At 45.6% G+C, this 25,050-nt stretch overlaps 1 protein-coding gene across 1 annotated transcript; it reads left to right on the top strand.

Annotated features, from left to right (window-relative positions):
* Positions 1-5,461: 5,461 nt before the first annotated feature.
* LOC134408414 (elongation factor 1-alpha, somatic form-like) lies at positions 5,462-24,413 on the top strand. Its single transcript, XM_063140671.1, has 7 exons — positions 5,462-5,608; positions 7,033-7,212; positions 10,689-10,985; positions 17,889-18,039; positions 19,004-19,260; positions 22,221-22,455; positions 24,197-24,413. Exons 1-7 carry the CDS (start codon positions 5,465-5,467, stop codon positions 24,313-24,315), a joined length of 1,383 nt encoding a protein of 460 aa, XP_062996741.1. The 5' UTR covers positions 5,462-5,464; the 3' UTR covers positions 24,316-24,413.
* Positions 24,414-25,050: the final 637 nt, after the last annotated feature.

Raw genomic sequence — 25,050 nt, 5'->3', positions numbered from 1 at the left:
TACGAAGCCCGAGCCGGGGAGGAAAGGGTGTCATGTGACCGAGGGAGGCCGGGCTGGAGGAGAGAATGGAGGAGGACGGGCGGAGAAGAGGGTGGCCCAGAGGAACTCTGGGGGATGTAGTTTGGGGCCAAAAGCCCTGCTGTGACTTGAGCTTCTCGAAGGAGACTTCGGAGAAGAGGGATTGAGGGTGTGCTACCCTTCAACTTCGCGTGACCACATGGAAAGGAGGACAGGGCTCCTGCGTCTTTAACAGTTGTATAGACAAGGGAATTTCAGCAGGGGCCATTTGTAGGCATGCAGCACCCGGTGAAATTCCGTCTTCATCACAAGAGCTAAAGCTTAAATTCCCTTTTCTATGCAACTGCTAAAGATACAGGAGCCCTGTCCTCCTTTTCAGATGGTCACCCTAAGGCATGCAGCACCCGCTGAAATTCCGCCTTCATCACAAGAGCTAAAGCTGCAGGAGCACTGCCCACTTTTGAATCTGGTCACTCTAGTATAGCTCCTGCAGCTTTAACTGTTGTGATGAAGAGGGAATTTCACCAGGTGCTGTATGGATACCAATGACACCTGCTGAAATTCCCTTTTCTATACAACTGTTAAAGATGCAGGAGCCCTGTCCTCCTTTCCATATGGTCACCCTAAGAATGTGTATTGTACCAACCCATAAACACTTGTATGTATTTCATGCTGAAGATAAGTGTTCAAGGAGCCTGTAATTCTATGCCTGTTTACTGGGAGTACGCCCCATTGAACTCAATGGGGCCTATCTTTTGAGCAGACATATATAGGCTTGCACTGTAAATTGCCATATTTATTTCACCTAGCTTGTAAGCTAGGCCAGAATCATCCACACTGCATGTTTTGGGGTGGGGCGGGGGAACCATTGCAGATTTTTACACGCTGTAAAAATTAACACTGCACCAAATAAGTTTCAATTGTTTTTATTTACATGGTTATTGTTTTTAAATTTACAGTTTTTAACCCATCAGACCATAGACTTCCTTCAAGTTCTCCTCCTGTGCTTAGTCCATCAGAGATCAAACAAGGGCAAACATTGGCTGCTGGTACTTCAAAGTGGAGCTGCCTGCTTTCTTCCTACTGGCCCTCACCGCAGAGTTTAGCTTTCTTCTTCTACATAGATTTAATCAGCCCCACATCTACCATCCGCTAGATTTGTTTACTTATTTCATTTCTATATCGCCCAATAGCCAATGCTTTCTGGGTGGTTCACAAGCATTACAACCATAAAGTACAGCATAAAATATAAAATATAGAAGCTTAAAACCACAATATAAAAGTACAAAAAGAATAAAATCAAGTAGCAATGCAGAGATACAGATTGAAAACAGCAGAGCTAAAAGACTAGGGGTGTCTCTACATGGAGAAAGCCCTGTGGTGGCTGTGAAGCTGCATTGCGTCAGTTATATGACAGAGCCACAGGTTTGCAGCCTCCGCGGGGCTTTCCCACAAAGCTGTGCGGCGAAAAAGTGGGGGAACTTACCCCGACGTTTTCCGTTGAAGCGAGGACAGTACAGCTGTTCTGCTGTCTGATCTCCCTCCAGGGCCAGGATTCCTTGGACACAATGAATGACTATTTAAATCTGGAATGCAGATCTGTCCAGAAATGCAACAAGAGCCCTAAATTGCATCAGTGGGGAGGGATCATGGGAGTCCAGTGTCACCTGGAAGGCCACATGTTCCGCATTCCTGAATTATGGGACACAAGCGGGAGTGATTATTCCCATCGTGGTCCACTTGCAAGCATCAAGGGTCACCTGCCTTGCTACTGTTGGCCATAGAAAGATTCACATTGTGTAGGACCCGTAAACAACCATGGGTAGGGGTGTGTGGTAAATGCCTTGTGCAGGAAAGCTCTCTCTGACGCAGCCCAGTGACAAGAAATGGCCTGGAAGCCTCCACCCTTTCAGGGAGGCAGGAGACCCAGAGGCCCTTTGAAGTTGGTGGACCTGTCTGGCGCCTCTGGATAGATGCCCAAAGCGTCATGGTCATGCTAGGCCCTTGGGCGCCCAGGCTGGCAGGATAAAAGCTTCCTCCCACGTACCTGTTTCCCTCGAATTATCCCCTACAGTGATAAGCTGTCGGCATTGTTGTTGCTACCGGACAGCAAAATCCTTTGCATACCAGGAAATGGGTTTAAGGGGGGAAATGTAAAATAATCATAAAAAATCAAGGGATGACCCAATCCGATTCAAATTTGGTATGCTTAAAGCTCTCCTTAATATCTATTACTTTGCCAGTTTTGATGTCTTTATCTTTAAAGCTTATGCAGATGTAAGCAATTGTTTAATTTTTCTTCAAATCCTGCTCCTGCGCCCCAGTGGCCGCTCAGATGATACGCTCGAAAACTAGTACCAAAATACAGTGAGTCTTTTGCCTTTATAGCACAATTAAAGCAGGATGCATGGGAGTACGTCACAATAAAAGCAGATTATAAGATGGAAAACTTCGGAGTCCTTTGCACGCAATTCGCAGTGATTGCACAGTATAACGCTGGTGTGATAAAGCACTAAGGCAACACTCCTCAGCCCAGCCCTGCTGCTCGTGACGTCCCAACAGCCTGGGAAATCTTGGGGATGAAATCTCAAGGTGGGCCAGCAAGTAACATGAAAGGACCATCAAAGTATCCCAAGATGTGAGGACAGCAGATAGGCATGGTCAGGGGGCACCTGTGTCATCTGTGCTTAGGCAACTTGGTTTCTGGCACCAAAATCATACTTTCTGGATGTCAAGCTACTTTTAAGGGCACAGGAGCGAAGCCACTCAGCCAGTTGGCAACCCTGCTGGCTTGACCACCACTGGGCCCTGAGAGAACTTGCATCCCTTCGAAAAGTGGCCGTTGCTGCTCTGGATTCCGTTGGCATTGTTTACACGGTTGCCGTGACGATGAGGGTCCAAGCCGGTCCGGTGCTGCTCATTGACTTTCTGGACTTGGCAGTGGGCAGAAGTACCCCTGGGTTGCTTCTACTCTCCTGCTCCTCCAAGGATTACCATGGCCCTCAGGAAGTGGTTCAGAGTAAGTGTTGATCAGCCAGCCATAAGGGTGCTTTTTTAGGTGTGGGTGTTAGATTTTGGGGGTTTGGGGAGGAAGACTTTTTGCCAGTTTGGGGAATTCTAGGATTCCAACCCACCCTGACACTTATGGGATGTCCCAGAGGGGCATTCACCCCACCCCACCCCACCCCATCATCTCAGGATCTGACCCAGGTGGCTTTCTGCTCCCCCCTCTCTTTACAGAATGTCCAGAGGAGATGCTCAGTTTCCCTTTTTCCTCTAATTATTTCTCTTGAAGAGGAGTTACTAACCAGTTGAGAGCAATGATTGGTTCTCATCGTAACGAGAGGGTGTGGCTCACCAAACCTGAGATCTTGGGCCCGATTAAAAAGGACCATGGAGGCTGCTACTATTATGCCTGAGCTTTCTTTTCTAAGCCTTTCAACATAGGTGAGTAATAGTGTTAATGCTTTTCTTTTCTACTATTATCGTTTTAGCTGGTTATTTTTATCACACTTGTAGGTATGTGTAGGCAGTAAGAGGGGGTGGGTTTTTTAAAAAAGATTTTTGTTTTAAAATACAGCTCTTTAATTGTCATTCCTAAAAGGGGACCTACCTGTGAGTTAGTGGGATCTTTCATATATGCTGCATTGCAAAATGATGTGACTTTATAACAGGCCTAAACAGTGATTTTTCCCCCTAGACCTGGGATGGGCAATGCAGAAGGCAGGTATGTACTGGGAGAGCTCTTGGTGACTTAGAGTGGAGTAGCAAGAGCATTCACTGCTTACCTCTTGGCTTTTCCTCACCTGTAAAACAGGAGTATTAATTGGTTGACTCTGACCAGCTCTTTATGAAGTAGTAGAGTTGTGTGTCTGAATTGCTGACCTGTAGAAGCTTGGGTGTAGATTGATACTTTGTCAATGGCTCGTGGGAGGTAGTCTGGATGGGACTAGGCTTGGTGGGAGAGCACCTGCTTTGCACACTCAAAGGTCCCAGGTTCAATCCCAGGTATCTCCAGTTGAAAGGGTTAGGAAATGCCTCTGTTGGAGAATCTCTACCAGCTGGAATAAATAGACCCAGCTTTCCCTAACCTAGACCTGCCAGATGTTTTGGAGTTCAACTCCCATCAGCCCTAGCCAACCAGCATGGCTAATGGTCAGGGATGCTAGGAGTTGATGACCCAACAGATTGGGAGGGTCCTAGGTTGGGGAATGCTGCTATTGTGAGCATAACCTTGTACAAAAACCATGTATCCCCTGGTGAATTCCTTACCGCAAATGCATTGAAACAAAGGCTGATGTCTTAATCCTACTCGACACCAACATGTACTTAGCCAACCTTGTGTGGTGCTGGCTGAAGGCTTTCAGACTCAGGGGCCTCATCTACCCAGGGCCTGCAGTCTATGTTACTCATTTGGTGTTGTGTTCTGAAAACCCCCCAGTAGCACAACATTGTAGCCAGAGAGCCACAGTGTCTCATCTAAGCCCAAGGTGGCAAGAACTTGGCTGGGTCACCAACTGCCTCTTCAAGAAGAACCCAGCATTGCGTCTCTTGTGTTTTGAACAGCAGTATTATTGCCAGAAATCGGCATGTGAAGCTTTTTATGGCCTGGAGTGGAAAAAAATATCGCCTGCTTTTAGCGGCGTAATCACAGAAGCCGCTTGAAAGAGTTGGCCATCTAAGGACATAAGAGGAGCCCTGCTGGATCAGACCAAGGATCCATCTAGTCCAGTATTTTGCTCACACAGTAGCCAACCAGCTGTTGAAGAGGGACCCACAAGCAGGACACGGGTGCAAGAGCACCCTCCTGCCCATGTTCCCCAACAATGTTCTCCAGGCTTATTGCCTCTTACACAGAGGCTTACATACTTTTACTGCCTCTTTTTGACTTAAATATTTGTGTCTTGTCCACTGCCAAAACTTAGTGTACAACCGATTAAATTGCCATCCTGTGCAATATTTAAAACCACATTATTAAACAGTATTCAAAAATGCCTTGAAAAACCAGAGTTTCAGTTAAACCCATGAGGAAATAGATGTGTTACAACCTTTCTGGAAGTACAGTAGGCAAGAAACTTTCATCTCACCTGGGAGGAGATTTGGGGACAGTTGCTGAAACGTCTTAACCCCAGTCTGGACCAGTTGAATAGATGACATGAAAAGTCTTAACCCTAGTCTGGACTACACCTCCCATCATTTTGGATCCCTGGCCACACTGGCTGAGCATGATGAAAGATATAGTCCCAACACATCGGCCGCCAGGCCAGGCAGGGCTGGCCCAGACAGTAGGGTCAACTGACCTGACTTCCGCTCCTGCGGCCTAAGAATTATTTTCTCTCGCTTCGAAATCTCCTTGCTGTTGGCCAAATGAGACACTTTTGCATGTTGGGTGGTTGGTTTTCACCTCGCCTCTCTCTTGTCTCTTCAGGCTCTTTAGGTTGCCCCCATGGGGAAAGAAAAGACCCATATCAACATCGTGGTAATTGGCCATGTGGATTCTGGGAAATCTACGACCACCGGGCACCTCATCTATAAGTGTGGGGGCATTGACAAACGAACCATCGAGAAGTTTGAAAAGGAAGCGGCTGAGGTCAGGGGTGCTGATGCACTTTTACTAAGGCTTGGTGGAGTCGCATCTTTCCTAGAGGAAATAATGGCTCCATTAAATGGACGGGGTGGTCTCTTTAATGCCAGGATTGCCCCAAAGTTTTTATGCCCTAGGAAACACCTTTGCAGTTTCCTGCCTTGTACTGATACCTTGTACTGATAGCCAGTCCTCCGAAGTGACAGGAAAGTCTAATGGCATTGACTTCAGTTGGGGACAGCATACTGGATTCTGCACTGGGCTGGGCTACAAATGGTCAAAGAGTTGATTGCTACTTCTTCAGCTGGGACCCCATTTCATCCATACACATGTGTTGATGGTGTGTATAGTCCATCCAGTGCAGGCACCACATTTTGGAGGGCCTTGGGCAAGGCATCCTCAATGGGCCTCCTCCCTCAGGGAGTCCACCTTCTCATCAGCTGCTCTCGCTCCTCATCCTCTCCGCATTTCTGACACTCTAGGCACTTGCCTTGTTGGTTTCTAAACTTGGGCTGGTCCTGCAAGGGCCCAGTTCATGCAAGTAGCAGATAAGGCTGGGAAAGTTCTTCATGGGTTGCGTGAAGAGACGTCAGTCCCATTCCTGCACTTGAGTGCTTCCATGTGTGGAGAGCCCTGATAAAACTATTAACTGTGATTAGAAGCTGGAGTTGCCAGTGACAAAACTGCAGCCCCTCTTCTCCTCTTGCCACCTGATATTTTGTTAATATGGAGAGCTTGGGGCGGGGTTTGTCAATTTTTGGAGACTCATATCTGTGAGCTTCTCTGCACAATAGGAAAAATCCTGTAGCCTTACCAGGGCTTTTGTCCTCTGCTGTCTTCCCACCATTACAATGCACTTCTTTACATGCAATCATGTGGTTTTGAATTGAAAACTTCCTTTCTCAGTAAGATTCCATTGTATATAATAAGACAGTGCCATCTAGTGGCAGAATTGTAGCACAATGCTGATTTTACACACTGGGTGATCCCAGATAATACCACATTATCTCCATTTTTTTAAAAAAAAGCCAGATTCCCAGGGGATAGCAGGGGAGATGTCCGGGACATTGATGACATCATGTAATGGATCCCAAAACTTCTGTGAGTGGCCAACCACGAACATGCAATCAACCACTTGTTTAGAGAAGTTTTGTGTCCTTCCAAATCCCGAATCTTTAGGAATGTTCAGATTCACTTCTCAACAGAGGAGCCCTCCTTTGATTTGGACATCTCCCAAATCCATCCAGATATTACCGCTAGTTTTAAAAAACCCAAAACCTCAAGAGATTTTACAACAATAAAACATCAACAGCATAAAACTAAAACCAGAATTAACTAAGGATCAGCCAGCATAGAAATTAAAACCTGCGAGCACCATTCATATCATAACCAACTAACGCAGTTGTGCATCTGATGTACGTTCCTTTCAGATGGGAAAAGGCTCCTTCAAATACGCCTGGGTGTTGGACAAGCTGAAAGCGGAGCGGGAACGCGGCATCACCATCGACATTTCCCTGTGGAAGTTCGAGACCTCCAAATACTACATCACGATCATCGACGCCCCCGGCCATAGGGACTTCATCAAGAACATGATCACTGGAACGTCCCAGGCAAGGGCGGCCACCTTAATAGCTCTTTGATGCTGCTGCTTTTCATCTTGTCTTGATATTGCTACGGACATTTTATTCTGGTAGATTTCTCTTTCTCTGCCAGTTTCATACATCAGTCACTTTCAACAACTCCATCGGAGTGGGATGGAGGACATACAGATTCTTAAATGTTCTCAAGTTCCAGGTTGAGAATACTCCATGGGGGTGGGGTGGGGAGGAGGAGAGAAATGGTTGTCTTTGAACATAAAAGACAAAGATTGTACTGGTCCATGATGGGGGCGGGGGGCAGGGATCCCAAACCAACACTTGGACAGTCTCTTTGTTAGAACCCACAGAAATCCCCCCCACCCCAATTGTGCAAGCTTCAAGTTCTACAGAACTCTTTGTCAGGCTAGGTGGTACAAAAAGCAAGGCTTGGGGAAAGAAACAGGGTGTGGTGGCATTTTAAAAACTACTCCAAACGTGCATGAAAATAGGAATTGCTGCTGGGATTGCTAAAGAGAGGCAGGTCATGACCACTGAACAATATGAATTGCCATTAGCAAAATCCTGGTGTCTCTTTAACAACAGAAATTTGTTAAATTTGTTAAAGAAATTTAGCAGATGATTTTTCCATAAGCCAGTGAAACCAGCGTGGTGTAGTGGTTTGAGGCTTGGACTGGGACTTGGGAGATCTGGGTTCTAGTCTCTACTTAGCCATGAAGCTCACTGGGTGACTTTGGCCCAATCACCGACTCTCAGCCTTACCTACCTCACCGGGTTGTTGTTGTGAGGATAAAATAGGAACATAAGAAGAGCCCTGTTGGATCAGACCAAGGGTCCATCTAGTCCAGCACTCTGTTCACACAGTGGCCAAATTGCTGTTGACCAGGGACCCACAAAGCAGGACATGGTGCAACAGCACCCTCCCACCCATGTTCCCCAGCAACTGGTGTATACAGGCTTACTGCCTCTGATACTGGAGGTTGCACTTAGCCATCGGGACTAGTAGCCGTTGACTACTAGCCATCAAGACTTGTAGCCAAATGGAGAGGAGGACTACCATGTAAGGTGCCTTGGGCTCTTTGCAAGAGCCCATGTATGCATGTAACAGTAAATAATGAAGTCTTGAGCACCCGGTGTCTGCTAAAAGCACTGGAGCCAGGAGAAACGGTGGAACGTGACTTCTTGGCAACAAGCATTCCTGCCCACCTTCGCCATATGACCCTCCAGCAAGTGTGGGGTGACGTCCTCTCTGTCATGCCTTGGAATACGGGACAAGGACTTGAGCTGTGCTACTGATGCATGAAACTGTCTGAGCAGGGCTGGATCTACACTACTGCTTTAAAGGGCTTTATAACAGTTTTATAGCGCTTTAAAGCAGTAGTGTGGATCCTGCCCAGGAAACCTTTGCAAAGTAAAGGAATCTAGAAAGCCTTTCCTAACCTGCTGCTCTCCAGACGTCTAGGACTAAAATGCCAAACATTCCTTACTAGCAGCCATGATGGATGGGGCCGATGGGAGCTGTAGTCCAACACATCTGGAGGGCTCCAGGTTGGGGAAGATGGATCTAGGCAATACCAGCTGATCAGCATCGCTGTGACTTCCCTGATAGTGACGGCATGTCTGGTATAAAACCAACGTAATCTGTTATGTCTCTCCCCAACCCCTGGCAAAGGATCCTGGAATGTGTTTTGGTAAGGGTGCTGAAACTTGGTAGAGATTCCTGAAATAACCATTCTCACAGGCCTTTGAGAAGATGAATAATTACTGGTATTAAATGTAGTGTGGCAGGTATGCTGGACAAGTCCTATACTGGCATCTTATGGCTTGTTGTGGGTTAGTTCTGGGTTGTTTAATCCTTAAACAACCCAAAGTTTCTTGGTTCAGATGGAATGATAATAACTTAGGAATAGGAGTGTTGCTGGGTTATTTAGGAGAGGAGAACAGATGAATGTGCAGGAGCCAGCTCATACGCACATGCTCACAAACAAACCATGGTTTGTTTGTTCAAACTGGGTCTTTCTCTCTAATCTCTCTTTGAAATTTATTTGCTCCACAATGGCCACTTTAAGGTCAGTGATAAGAACGTCCTAGGAGACTTATTTATTTATATACTGCCCCCCATTGAAAAATTTCGAGCAGTGTACAAGATAAAATGAAAATAAAAACAGAATAAAACACTTAAAACAAATTTTAAAAGAAGCAAATACAGAAACTCAAGGCTGCGTATTAAGGAAAGGCTTCCTGGAATAAAGATGTTTTCAGGAGGCGCCGAAAGGAGTACAAGGTCGGAGCCTGCCTGACCTCCAGAGACAGGGAGTTCCATAGGAGGGGAGCCACCACACTGAAGGCTCTTCCCCTGGTGGACTCAAATCGGAGGATGGATCTATGTGGAACCACCAGGAGCAGGCCCTCAGATGACCTCAGTGACCAGGCAGGTTGGTAGGGAGAAGGCGCTGTCTCAGGTATCCTGGTCCCAAGTTGTTTAGGTTTTGTATACAAGTACAAGAACCTTAAACCTGGCCCGGTAGCAAATAGGCAGCCAGACTTAAGACGTTGCTTACAGTTTCTGAATATTGCAATTTGTGATGTCTGATCTGTGTCCAGTCAGTCTTTTTTGTAGTGACTGGCCATACGTAAAATGCGAAAGACCATTGCTGACAGATATTCTTACTTCTTTATTTTATATATGAAGTAATTTAAATTACTTCATATTTAATTTTCTGGACAAAGTTCACTGAAAGCTGCAGACAAAATACAAGTAAAATACAACACAATACAATAATAATAATAATAATAATAATAATAATAATAATAATAATAATAATAATTTCTTACCCGTCTCTCCCTTTGAATTATAAAGTTTATAATAAACTTTAAATTATAAAAAAAATACTATAAGCAATAAGTTAAAATACAATCCAGCTGGTATAAACATCTATTTCCAGTCACAGCAATAAAAGATCAGTAAAACGGCAGCATGACCAGTAAACATCAATTCCAAGTCATTCAAAACAGGGTTGGTTATTATTATTATTATTATTATTATTATTATTTATTTATTTATTTATTTATATAGCACCATCAATGTACATGGTGCTGTACAGAGTAAAACAGTAAATAGCAAGACCCTGCCGCATAGGCTTACATTTTAATAAAATCATAGTAAAACAATAAGGAGGGGAAGAGAATGCAAACAGGCACAGGGTAGGGTAAAACTAACAGTAGAAAGTAACAGTAGAAGTCTGCACAACATCAAGTTTTCAAATCCTGCAGCTGAGGAGGCCGGCTGCACATCTCTTGGGAGGGAGTTCCTGAAGATAAGGGCCACTCCTGAGAAGGCTCTGCCCTTAGCACCTGCCAACCTAGCTATACTTAAAGGCAGGTCAGTGAGTAGGGCCTCCAACTCCATCCCGTCATGTGCCCTAACACAGTTCAGGAGTGATTGTTCTTGTCCCATAGCAAGACTCAGGACTTGTTCTGTTCCTTTCCAGGCTGACTGCGCTGTGCTGATCGTGGCAGCTGGTGTGGGTGAATTTGAAGCTGGCATCTCCAAGAACGGGCAGACCCGTGAACATGCCCTGCTGGCCTACACCCTGGGCGTGAAGCAGCTCATCGTGGGGGTGAACAAGATGGACTCCACCGAGCCCCCGTACAACGACAAGCGCTACCAGGAGATCACCAAGGAAGTGAGCGCCTACATCAAGAAGATTGGCTACAACCCGGCCACTGTGGCCTTTGTGCCCATCTCTGGCTGGCACGGGGATAACATGCTGGAAGTCAGCACGAAAGTAAGATGCTTGCTCACGTCTGGCCCGGCTTTTGCGGCGCTGCGTTGCTGCCATTTTGCCTTTAATCCCCGCGGTTTTGCTACTGCGGAGTGGCGTGGGTAATCCTGATGGCAGAGGTAGCATGCGCTTTCCAGCAGCCATTTGGTGCCTGATGTCAGGCCCACCCTCTGCCCAGCTTCTGGCGACGAATCAGTGGTTGCCATCCGTCCCAGAATGCCACCAGCTCAATGCTGGAGTGAGGTCACATGGTGGAAGGGCCGTGGTGACCTTGATTCTTTGGAAAAAGCTGGGCTAAATCCCCAACTTTTCCAACATGCAGCTTCAGGGAAAAGCCTTGCGGTGGCCGTGTATCGGTGGCTGCATTATATAACCAACGCAGTGCCGATTTGCAGCCACCGGTGCTTTGAAGACCTATAGACAGCCCTCTGTTTTCATGACAGCCCTTGGTCTGATCTAGAAGGCCAATATCTACATTTCCTGGTGGAAGGTTCTAGTTTCCACGGCCTTTTGCCCCCCAGGCAAGCGCAATAGGAAAGCCTCCATGGATGATCGAGTTGTATGATAAAACTTCCCTTCCTCAATCAGGGCTGGCAGGGTCAGGCACCTGCTGAGGACCCACATGCCAGTGACCAGAGTCCCCTGGGGTCGCTGCTCCTCTTCACTATTGCAACCTGCTTGTTCACCTGCCTCCCACTCTGGCCCAGACAGCAGTGGGGCTGAGAAGGAGGAGCAGAAGGTGCCCTGGCCTGCTTCCTCCCTGGCTCCCTGCTTCTCCAGCAAGCAAGTGGTAGCCAGGATGAGAAATGAGGAGCAACCAATGGCCGTGAGAAGGTAGGCACTGAGGGAAGGGGCCCATTGAGACAGCCTTGCCCGAGGAGCCCCCCAAAATCTGGAGCTGGCTCAGAGGTCCTGAAGAACAAGTTTCTTGCACCGTCTCTCTAACAGTAGTCCTTTACTTTTCCAGAGCGTGCAGGAGAGAGACCCAAACTCTTTTGCCCCTTGATTTGAAATCTGTTAGGGCCCACTGACGTTACTTTCTGGGCTGGATCTGACCTTTGGGGCTACTTGTTTGCAATCCCTATCCTAGAATGGAGACCCCCCAACTTCCAATAACTGCAGGGGGGTAACCAAGCAGGGGCAGTTGCTTGTTGGCTCCAATTCAACAGGCGTCCTTGCCACGACACAGGCTCTGAACACCAGACCTCACGTCTGCCACCACTTATTATGGGGCAGCACAGGCTCTGAACACCAGACCCGGCCGAGGCTACTCCCTGCTCAAGCCAAGCACCACCACTTGATACGCCTGAGGCAAGGGATAAAGCCCACCTTCCTCCAAACTATGTGGAGAAAGGGGTTTAAAATGGAGAAGGATTTAATATATATAATAATGCGCTGTGAGTTATATCTGCTTAGGTGAATGATTGTCAGAGTGGGTGCTGAATGATGTAAACTTAAGATGATAAATGCTAAACAGACACGTGGGATTTTTGTGGTAGTTTTAAAACAATCAAAATTTATTTTTAAAAGTTCATAAGCTTTGTTTCTAATAACAACATTTAAAAACCTTTTTGAAACCATCCATACAATCCTGTCACCCTCACATTCGCGCTTTCCTTTCACTCACACAATCACTCTTGAAGTTTCTTTATTATCAGTATTGAATTATATACTTCTACTACGTGCACACCACACTCTAAAGACACCACTCACTACACTGACTCTCAAATTTCCCAAAACTTAAGTACTATAAATACAGAGAGCACTACAGACTCTAAGAGTACTTAACAAAGAACTCTCAATCCCCTCAGTCATGCCCTTATATATCACTCCTCCCCCCTCCCAAGACATTCTAACTCCGCCCACTCAGGCCAACATTCTGAAAACCACAGACTTACAAACTGCAGACATACCTTTGGGAACTGACTTGTGGGGTGTAACGCCACAGTGCTGAATGTGTAAACTTAAGATGATAAATGCCAAACAGACACGTGGGATTTTTGTGGTAGTTTTAAAACAAACAATCAAAATTTATTTTTAAAAGTTCATAAGCTTTGTTTCAAATAACAACATTTAAAAACCTTTTTGAAACCTTCCATACAATCCTGTCACTCATTCACATTCGCGCTTTCCTTTTTCTCACACAATCACTCTTGAACTTTCTTTATTATCAGTATTGATTAATATACTTCCACTACGTGCACACCACACTCTAAAGACACCACTCACTACACTGACTCTCAAATTTCCCAGAACTTAAGTACCATAAATACAGACAGCACTACAGACTCTAAGAGTACCTAACAAGTCTCCCTGAAAGGTTCTCTCCTGAAAAGAACAAGAACAAGAACTCTCAATCCCCTCCGTCCTTCCCTTATATATCCCTCCTCCCCCTCCCCAGACATTCTAACTCCGCCCACTCAGGCCAACATTCTACAAACCACAGACTTACACACTGCAGACATACATTTGGAATTGACTTGTGGGGTGTCACGCCACAGTCCTATACCCCAACCTAACTTGGAGTCCATCAGTGGCACCACCACCACGACTCTTCGTTTGGGTTCTTTAAGGAGTTGGAGGGGAGGTGTAGAGAAGTTGTGGGAGCCAAGCAGTAAGTGAGGTCTGGTGTTTGGGCCTTAAGGGCTGGGCCTTAAGGCAGGCGCCAAGCTGTGTTTCCAGATGGACAGCTCCTAGCGTCAACTATCGAATGACTTATAGGTTCGCCAGATGAGCATTTTATCCCACGGTCACCACTGCCCACTTACGGATGGGCGCACGTCCTTTAGGCGACGACGTCGCTCCTTCCACTTGCTTTTCCGTAGCAAAATAATCCGACCCTTTTTTAAAAAATGGAATGTGCCGCGATCTCCTGCTGTGTGCAGGAAAAGTGGCGCAATACAGACGGCCCCTGATTGGGCCACGTGGTCTTTGTTTACTTCCTCTTTCCCCTCTGGGCAGAAAGAGGAAGTAATGAGGGACAAAAGCGGGGGCGGAGAAGCGACGGTAAGGAAACACGATTTGCCCCCGTGTGATGTCGCCCTTCGGCAGGATCTACGCTACTGCTTTATAATGGTATTGAAGTGCATGGACAATTGTTGGGGCCCATGACACCTTCCATAGGCCATTTTCAAACTGCTTTCAAAGTGTAATATTTATTTATTTTAAACATTTGTATCCCGCCCTATATCATTAAGATCTCAGGGTGGCATACAGATAAAAGCATACAATATAAAACAATAAATATGCCCAGTTAAAAACAAATTAAACTATGAACCAAGTTAAAACAATATATAATTTAAAAGCAGTAAAAGCAGTTAAAACAATGTGCCATCTTAGCGAATTTAACCATCAAAGGCTTTGTTAAAAAGCCATGTTTTTACTTGGCATCAAAATGAAATCAGCGTCAGCACCAGTCAGGCCTCCAAGGGGAGAGCATTCCACAGTTGGGGTGCTACAGCAGAGAAAGCCCTCTCCCTTGTCCCATCATAGCGTATATGTTGCATTGGTGGGATGTGGAGAAGGGCTCCTCCAACAGATCTAAGGTCTCGGGCAGGCATTTATAAGGAGAGGCGCTCTCTCAAGTATCGAGGTCCCAAGCCATTTAGGGCTTTAAATGTCATTACCAGCACCTTGAATTCCGACCAGAAGCGTATAGGCAGCCAGTGCGATTTCTTTAAGACCGTTGTTATATATCCTGCTTGGTGAAGATCTGGTCATGGTGCAGCGATTCCATCTTCTCTACGGATTTTTCTGTGGACAGAAAAGATGGAAGAAGTGGTGGGAAAATGCAGGAGGGTTCCAAGCGGAAGAAAACCCTGTCAGTGAGGCAGCGGGATGAGTGTGAGTCTCGATAGAAGTTTCATCTGGAAACAGCCTGGATCTGAAAAGGCTACATATTACGCTGCAGTGATTAGGAGAAGGGTTAGATCTCCTTGAACATGGATTTGCCAGTAGCTCTTAGCCCCCAATGCAAATAGCGTCGGCACAGCTTTGACGATGTAGCTGGCACTGCGGTACTGCTGTTCTCAGCTGGACACCTCATGATCTCCTTCAGAAAATGTAGGCAGCTCATGGCTATCAAAGCCCTTTTTATATAGTTGCTTAATCCAACCTTGTTGAAGTTGAGGCCACTGAATGTGTCTAGTCCTGGGATAAGTTCTAAGCTCTGGTTGTAAACTACACACAAAGTAGAGGAAGCCATCTATTGGGGAAGAAAAAAAATCCACAGTTGGGTGGTACCTTCTTATTAGGATTAAACAAAGTGTCACAAAATAGCGAGCAAGCTTTCAAGTTCCACAGAACTCTTTGTCAAGCTGGATATTGAGGAAAGCAGGGGTAGGAGAGGGAAAATGCTGGCTTGGTGACAAGAAAGCAAAAGGTTGCATTTAAGCAACATTTAGGATGGAATGTAGCTGTAAACTCATTTTCCAAGCCTATTTTACTGGTCTCCCAACTAAGACACCCTGGAGATCTATAAAGATCTCTTAATAGAAATTTTCTTAGTACTTGCACGAAGCGTGGCTATCAAGGTAGATAGATGGCGCATGGATGGCCAATTGAGAAAAACCTAGAACGGTTTAAATTGGCAGGCCTTTGATGCTCTTTCTGCTAGCTCTCTTGGGGTTTGGTTGGTGACACTATTACATAGGGTGACGATATGACCGGATTTGTCCGGGTTTTTGATGGCAAATCCGGGAGGGGGGTGGGGAAATCCGGATTTTTTTTTAAAGAGCAGCTCTAATGGGAATTAACAAAAATGCTTATAACTCTGTCATTTTTTAAGATAAAGACATGAAACTTGGCACAATGGTAGCTCTTAGGAAGGGCTTTAGTCATACCAAATTTGAAACAGATCCGTTTATCCATTGATTTTTTAGGAATTTTTTAAAAATTGAAGTTTTAAAATTATTATTTTTAAAATCATCATTTTTAAAGTTAAAGAGATGAAACTTTGTACCATGATAGGATTTAGGTAGAGCTTTAGCCACACCAAATTTGAAACAGATCCATTCATCCATTGATTTTTTAGGATTTTTTTAAAAAATGAGGTTTTAAAATTATTATTTTTAAGCTGTCATTTTTAAAGATAAAGAGCTGAAAGTTGGCACCCTGATAGCTTTTAGGTAGAGCTTTAGCCATACCAAATTTGAAACAGATCTGGGGCCAGTAGCAAACCCTGTTAACAACAACAGCAGCTGGCAATGAGTGAAGATACAGTCAGAAAAGATATTTGAGGGAAGGGGAGAATGTAACACAGAGAGTATAGCAAAAGCTTCAAAGTACAGCAAAACCTACAAAAGTAGGAGTGGGTGAATCTCTCACTTGTTCTTTATTTCAGTGATTTTAACATTAAGATGTTATGTAGAACAGATTTGTCTTAAATGTGTGCTGTAAAATCAGACATGTGACCAAGGCTATGTTCGGGTGGGCACGCCCCCTTGGTACTGGACACGCCCCCTTGGGGGCGACCATGTTGTCTTCCTTTTTGGTTTCCAAAATATGGTCACCCTATATTACATCCACTCCCTAGTTATGCTTAAGGGGACAGTTCCTCTCCAGGTAGAAAAGCTGAGCCTCCTTTTAAATATGCAGAGACCATCTAGTGGTGAGTCCTTCAATATATGGTCCCTGTTTCACCTCACCTTGGAGTGCTGGGTCCTGGCTAAGGGCTCCTCTAAATGAGCGATTCATTGCACGTTCGTGATTGGCTATTCACTGAGGTTTTGGGGTCCATTACACGATGTTGTCAATGACCAGGACGTCTCCCACGGTATCCCCTGGAAATCCTGCTTTATTTTTATTATTTTTTATTTTATTTGTTACATTTTTATACCGCCCAATAGCTGAAGCTCTCTGGGTGGTTCACAGAAATTAAAACCATGAAGAACATAAAAACAACCAACAATTTAAAAACACAAATACAAACTACAATATAAAAAGCACAACCAGGATAAAACCACACAGCAAAATTTGATATAGGTTAAAATATGAGATTAAAACAGCAAAGTTTAAATTTAAGTTAAATTAAGTGTTAATACTGAGAAAATAAAAAGGTCTTCAGCTGACGATGGAAGGAAAACAGTGTAGGCGCCAAGCGAACCTCTCTGGGGAGCTCGTTCCACAACTGGGGTGCCACAGCAGAGAAAGCCCTCCTAGTAGCCACCTGCTTTGAAAACAACCACTTTTAATGTGGTAGTATCCAAGAAAAAGTGGGATCTTCTGCCACTAGATGGGAAGGGAAATATTCAGTTCAAAGCATGTGGTCGCCCTTCTGTGCCCATGTAATGCAGCCCACAACAATCATGCAAAAGAACCAGGAAGCACAAAGGCCTGGGTAAGCAATGTGATTGCCCCTTAATGTAGAGACACTCTAACTAAAGCAACAAAGGCTGCTGATTGTGCTATTGAAGGATAATGATTTCTTCTCAGTTTGATTTTTAGTATGAACTATTATAGGATTATTTAATTTCAGTGTACTATTTATTAACGTGAGATGTCTTGATTATTTCTTTGTTTTATTTATTATTTATTACATTTCTACACTGCCCAATAGCCAGAGCTCTCTGATTAACCTATGTGTATGACTGTTTAAATTTTGTTATGACTTTTAGTTGTTGGAGGACGATCTGGGAACGTTCTCTATTTTATTGTGTATATTTTTCTGAAGTTGCAGTAAGCCGCTTTGAGCATGTTTTTAATGTGGAAAAGCGGCATACAACTACTCATGACGATGATAAATGCGCTCAAGTACTGTTAAGCTCTTCTAATGGGCAACCCGAAATCCTGCAAGGACATGCCAGTTTGGTCTTAGCTGTGAACTGCTCACGGCTCAGAGAGGAGCGTGCCGGGCGTGGGTGTGTGAATTCTGAAGCTGGCATCACCTTTTTTTATTTCTGTTCTCAGATGTCATGGTTCAAAGGCTGGAAAATAACTAGGAAGGAAGGGACCGTTGCAGGGACAACTCTGATGGACGCTCTGGATTCCATCATACCTCCATCCCGACCCACTGATAAACCTCTCCGCCTGCCGCTACAGGATGTTTATAAGATTGGTGGTGAGTTTAGAGTGGGGTGGAGGTGGCCTGCTGTACCTCACTGTGCTTCCTGGAGACCTGTCTTGTGTTTGGGGATGGAGGAGGGGGGAGAGAAATCCATTCAGTTCACATTCTAATGTGAATTACCTAATTTTGCCCTTTCAAACTGCTATTTGAACCGAAACTCGCACTTTCCCGAATTTTGCAATGGAGTTCTCCATAATCAAATATTAGAGAAAACAACCGTTATATTAGGAAGATTGCTTGTGAAAATGTGTACATTCGGCAAACACACACATATAGGATAAATATACACAAAAATGCGTACGAGCTTTCATGCAAACTTTTAAAAAAAATTCTCAGAGCTCAGGATGAACTTAAGGCTGGAGAAACTCTCAAAGTTCAAGATGAACTGAAGGTAAGATTGGAAAAATGGGAAACTGAAATGGAGAGGTTCCTCCATGCCTGACTTGTACGATAGATGTCAAGCCAGTTCCCAACCAAGGGATCCTGGGAGTTGTAGTGCAGTCTAGCAGTGCCTTGTCCTTTCAAAAAGCTGTGGGACATAAGGGCCGCTGCCCCTTGTCGGACCTGTCGCTGGCTCCCTATCGTATTCCACACAAGCTACTGAAGGGTAAGAATCATAGAATAGTAGAGTTGAATACCCCACAAACCGTTGATGTGTCATCTCCCTCTTCCATCTAAATGGAGAAGTTGGCTCTCAAGGAACATGCCTGGTAAAGGAGAATTGCATACCTTGGGATGGAAAATGTAGGGCGATGTGAAGAAACAATTGTGTGGGTATGTCCTTCCCCATCAATGGGGAGGAGAATTTGACCTGCTAAACTGCCTGTGTTAGATGTCCCACAAAATTCTGTGTTACCTCACAAACCTGTTGTTCCCACATGGGGGAGGTGTCATGGCTCAGCTCGTGCGGGAAGTCTCTTCAACCTGGTTCTCTTCTTCCTCCCCCAAATTTGGCCAGGCATTGGCACGGTCCCAGTAGGCAGGGTGGAAACTGGGGTCATGAAGGCCGGCATGGTGGTCACCTTTGCCCCCACCAACATCACCACGGAAGTGAAGTCTGTAGAAATGCACCACGAGGCACTGGCGGAGGCCTTGCCAGGTGACAACGTTGGGTTCAACGTCAAGAACGTGTCAGTGAAAGACGTCCGTCGTGGGAACGTGGCTGGGGACAGCAAGAATGACCCCCCCATGGAAGCGGGCAGCTTCACAGCCCAGGTGAGTGGCCAAGATGTATGCAGCAGGTGAAGTTGTGCTTCAAAGTTATTTAGCCTCTGTGTTTGGTATGTTTTTCTTGCTTTTCAACTTGTGTTGATTCGTCTTAAAAACCTGCAGGCTTAAGTCTCTCAAAATTTATTTATTTATTTATTACACTTATATACCACTCCCATAGCCAGGGCTTTCTGGGCGGTTTACAGAAATTCTAAAATTAAGATTAAAACGAGTATACAAAATTTTAAATTCTAAAACACAGAACATACACACATAAAGCATTAAAAACCGTTAAAAAACTAAACGTGAGTGATTAAGATGTGCCGCCATATGCCTGGGCAAAGAGGAAACTCTTAACCTGGCACCGGAAAGATAGCAGCGTTGGCGCCAGGCGAGCCTCGTCAGGGAGATCATTCCATAGTCTGGGGGCCACCACTGAATCTGGGGGCCACCACCGAAAAGGCCCTGTCCCTCGTTGCCACACTCCGAGCCTCTCTGCAGGGGAAATTTATAACCACTGCTCTACATACTCTGTACAGCTGACTCCTCTATGTAAAGCGCTTTCAAATTCTAATTGCTTCCTTAAACACGCAGACTTTAACGGGTCTATGTGGGTTGGCAGGTACCAAACATACAGCATCAATGTGAAGGGTATCTTGTATTCCCTGTGACGTTGGGATATCAAATGTCGACTTGACTGCGAACAGTCGACTCAACTGTGTTTTGAACAAATGGATTTAATGATGAAGCCGGGTGGATTTTATGGCACACCTGTCCATGAGAGATTATGGCCTCAGCGAGACGAAGGGCTGAAAGGCCGACGATCTTGTGATTTTATGATTGTGAGATCGTCGCCCTCGTTTACATGCAACGTGCGACATCATGGCCGCCATTTTGTTTTCATTTTTAAAGGAGAAGGAGCGCAAGAGTGCTCATCTGCGAAACAGTACGGTTTTTTTAAAAAATAACGATTTCCCGACTCACCCCACCCCACCCCCGATGGGCGCAGAGCTCCTGAGGAGCTCTGTGCCTCGTGCCTGGCTCCTCGCGAGGAGCTGGGACAAACTATGATGCCCGGCCACACATTCCGCAGTCTCGGGATCAGCCCAGGACCATGGAAAAACTGGGCTAGAAGGGTAGGGCAAAATCCCAGGAAAATGGAGGGATCATCCCTCCCTGCCCCCGGATTCCCCATCTGGACACACGATAATGATCCCGGGGCGATCCCCGGGATAAGCCCTCGTCTAGCCATGGCCTATGAGTTTGTGGGAAACAGTTTTGTAGGATTTGGCACGCTATATCCTCGAGTGTCAATTATATCCTGACATAAGAGACTGTTATTTAAAACCCCTTTTAAAGAAAATGAAATTTGGGGACATACAGCGGAAACCATAGTTTCCTAGAAAACTAAAGGTGGCCACTGTTTCTTTGTGGTGTGTGTACTTGACTCACTTTTGTGTCAAAGTGACTACTTCTGTCCCACTGAGGTTTCTGAACAGAGTTTTGTGTTTTGTTTATCAAAATGCAGAAGTGTGTGGACATCCATGGGAAGCCATGTCTCACGTTAAACCACTTTCAGCTCTTAAACTATTTCTTCATCAAGGGGGTGTCTGTATGCTCTATTAACCCTGTAGTGGCTGTGCAGTGGTGCTACGTTGTTTAAATGACTCAGCCACCAACTTGCAGCCACATCAGGATACCCCCCGCCCCGGAACTACGGGTTTTCAGAGTGCCGATTTACGGCGATTTTTACCTTTTCTCTGAGTTATCCATGGATGTTGCAAAAAAGTTCCAATCGGCTAGAGAGAGGCTGCCTTTTGTTGAAGTTGGGATGGGAAAATGAGGGAACACGAAGCAGAGGGTGGGCTTTTCCATCCAGACAGACTGCGCTCCTTCCTGCCCCTACCTAGCTTCAGCGGTTTAGCCTTTCAACCGTGATGCTGTAGGGTTTTGAGTTGCTTCCAATGTGTCATTGTAGAGACAAACACACCCAATACACCAGGAGGACTGCAGACTCCAAGACTAGAATATATGTTTTTTTCCCAATGGCAACACAACACAGGTGGTTTCCAGGCAAGACTTTTGTCACATCACTGCCCTGCCTTGCTCATGGAGTTTTATGGGGCTTCAAATGACATTGTTTTTTGTTTATAACCCTCTCCCATGTTTTCATGCCACTGCTTACGTCTTCTTTTTTTCCTTATCGGAAATAATCCATTAAGGAGAGAAAGATGGAATAGTTGCATAATAGTTGCTTCTAGTGCCGGGAGCCCCTTTTCTGGGAACATCCTTAATCTTTTGGCCTTCCCTGGTGGGAGGAAAACAGTAGAGATGGGAACTGTAGCCGTATTTGAGTTTGCCGCGGTTCTGTTTTCCACCTCGATGCTCATCTTGCCATGTTCACGACACGGAACGTGAGTGTCTTCTCCACAACCCCCAAATAGGAAAAACCTGCATTTTCAGACATGAAAAATGTGGACTTTTGCAAGCATGCACCCCAAATTTTCAGGCTAAAGCATGAAAAGGCATGGTGCTTGGGCAGAAATGCTCGTTTCCAGAAGTGTGCACTTGTGCAACTGCACACTTTTGAACACGAGCACAAGTTCAGGAAATTAGAAAACGTTCCCAAGAATGCTCCTCCTCCATGATTTGGGGTTGTGACTTTCTTTATTGCAGAGCAGTGCATCTAATACTAGGCACATTGTTTTAACTGTTTTAATAGTTTTACTGCTTTTAAATTATATATCGTTTTAACTTAATAAATAAATAAATAATATGGTTGTCCATGTATATACTACTTAGGGGTACGTCTAACTTGCTTGTAATATGTAATCAGTGGTCTCTCTGGAAAAATCATGCTATGTAGGTATTTTGAGACCTATATTATAATACTGATGCAACAGAAGAAATGGGCTGAATTGCTGAACTTCCTTCTCCTTTCTAACGTCCTCTACTTCTGCTTGCAGGTTATTGTACTGAACCACCCAGGGAGAATTCAAGCTGGCTACTCTCCAGTGCTAGACTGTCACACGGCACACATATCTTGCAAGTTTGCCGAGCTGAGGGAGAAGATTGACCGCAGGTCTGGCAAGAAGTTGGAGGATAATCCCAAAGAACTGAAGTCAGGAGACGCGGCCATCATCCAGATGACCCCGGGTAAACCCATGTGTGTGGAGAGCTTCTCGGACTACCCTCCACTTGGTAAGGATTCCTTCTGTCTCGAGAGACAAGCGTTTCAACATAGGCCCTGTTCAGACGACATGCTAAATCATGATGGTTAAGCGTTTTGAGCGAAAACACAATGGCTAAAGCGTGTTGTGTGAACCATGACTTCGTGTGCCATGTGAACCATTCTGAACCATGGTGGCTACATTGCGGTTTAAACACACTCACTAACCATTTGCTGCAAAAGGGTTAGTGGCCTAACCACGGCTTAGCGTGTTGTCTGAACAGGCCCACAGGCTTAACAGCCACTATGCCTACACTGCTTTCTTCCAATCTTCATCTTTTGCTTGAAGTCTATCGTGCAACACCTTCAATCATCTTACTCTACTCCAGGGCTGTAAAGTAAGTAGATCAGGATGCACAGGTAGATCTCTGGGTGGCTTGCTGTAGATCAGCAAGGGGTTGTGACTCTGAATTATTTAGTAGTAGTAACAACAACATTTTTTCCACCTAAGTTTGTGTGTTGAAATGAACAAAACTTGGGATTACTAGGAGTAGGACTCCTATGTGAAGGGGTTGTGAACTGAATTAAACTCTGGCACCGAAAATAGATTCCTAGGCTTAGGATGTACTCAGAGGCATCCTGTCCTTTAAGGGATGCTTCCAGGCAGAGGACGCCAAACACTACCAATGAGAAGGTATTCCATCTTTTTTTCTTAATGGATTTCTGCAGTAAGGCAGAAAGAAGGGAGGTGGGGAATACACAGGAGGATTACATGGGGATGATGCCATCTTAGACCCCCTGTAAAATCCTGTGAATGAGGTGGGCCAGTCGCTGATTAAAAACCTCACCTGGAAGCATCCCTCAGTCTTTTGCCCCTGGCTCCGGTTGACAGATCTTGGAGGTCCAAAACAGCGGGGCTGTCTGTGCAGTGCTGGGTTGTTGCCGCCTTAAGCAAAACCCTGCACTTTCTCTGCAGTGGGGTGGTGGTGGCTAATCCCAACACAGAGGGAGGGTGCAGGGTTTCAGGTGGCCATTGGTAAGCCAGGCATGCCCCCTGCCCGGACAGGTGACGACCAATCAGGGGTCGCCATTCATCCAGGAATGTCTCTGCCATGATTCCAGATGTACCATACTTGCTTCGCTCTAGGGGAAAAAAGTCAGGGGGTAAGTCCCTTTTTAAAGTCACAGCTGCTGCGTCGTATGACCAACACAGCACCATTGCGCACCCACCGCGGGGCTTTCAGACCATCTTGGCAGCCCTGAAATCAATTGGACAAAGCCCATGTGTTGTATAACTGAGTTAATTCTTCTCCTGGTCCATGCCTGCCCTCAGTCTCCCTGTTGAATTTTCCCTTGGGACAGGGACGTATCCTGTTACGTTTTGGAAAGCAGGCTCTTTAGAGGGATCCAGTGGCTCTTTCATCTTGGTTGTGGAATGTTTAATCTCTCAGAAGTTCTCGTTACTCCCGAGAAGCTCAATATGCTACTGTTCTTTGGAGTTGTGCCCCTAAACTCATTCCCAAGATGTGATGGATTTTAGGAAGCTCTCGCCACCTGGCATCTTTTTCAAACTTTCTAAACTAGGGTGTGTGTGTGTGTGTGTGGGAGCTTCCTAAAACCCACCACATCTCCCTCCGTATCTGAAACAGAACGTTTGGGGATTGGTTTCTGCTTCAGCACGAGCCAGTTCTAAGGTGAGCTTGACCAAGGAAATCGTCGAAGGAGATTCGGACCAGTGTGCTTCTCTTAACAAGCCTGTTCCTTCTCTGGCAGGTCGTTTTGCTGTCCGTGACATGAGGCAGACAGTGGCTGTGGGAGTCATCAAGGCCGTGGATAAGAAAGCCGGTGTGGCCAAAATAACCAAGTCAGCAGTAAAAGCTGCCAAGAAGTAGATGTCAAGCGGAACGCCGGGCAAAAGCGTGCTAGGATCCTACTCGTGAGAAGCAACCTTGACTTAAAAAGACTGCTCACCGAGGGGACAGGATCCGATGTATCAGTACTTAATCATGCTCTTCATCTAACTTTTCTGGACAAAGTAATGTTCCCTGGAGTATGTAATAAATTGCAAAAGAAGGAGAAAATCTGTCTTCACTTCGTCTTGCATATTAATGTGCTTAGAGCGTCATCAGATGAGCACTTGACAGCACAGTCGTTACTGGCCACTCACGGCTTTTCGTGGGGCCTTTTCGTGACTCTGTCTGCCTCCTGCGTGTCTCCCGCCCCTTCTGCTTGTTTTTCCGTCACAAAAAAAGACCCAGAAAATCCATTTTTTTCCTGTAATGGAATTTGCCGCTATTTCCTGTTGTGTGCAGGAGAAGCAGCGGGATAAAAACGCCCACTGAATGGGCCATGCGGTCATTGCTTCTTCTTTTTTCCCTGTGTGAAGAAATAAGAAGCTGCTCGTCCCTATTGTGGGACAGCAGGAGGAGGCAAAGTGACAGGAGGGAAACGCGATCCCCGCCCCCAGTCTGATGATGCTCACAAACTGCCTCTACCTACTAATCTGGATGGTGGTTTAAGTTCTGAATCTGGAAAGAGTCACATTCCCCTGAAGAGCTGGAAGCAGTCTGAACCTGCTCCTGGACTGGCCACCTGTGCCTCCATAGACAGTGCTGTCGGCTGCCAGG

Source organism: Elgaria multicarinata, chromosome 13, assembly GCF_023053635.1.
Source record: "Elgaria multicarinata webbii isolate HBS135686 ecotype San Diego chromosome 13, rElgMul1.1.pri, whole genome shotgun sequence".
Lineage (NCBI taxonomy): Eukaryota > Metazoa > Chordata > Lepidosauria > Squamata > Anguidae > Elgaria > Elgaria multicarinata.
Note: the sequence above shows the minus strand (reverse complement) of the source record. Positions and strands in the feature narration are given on the sequence as shown.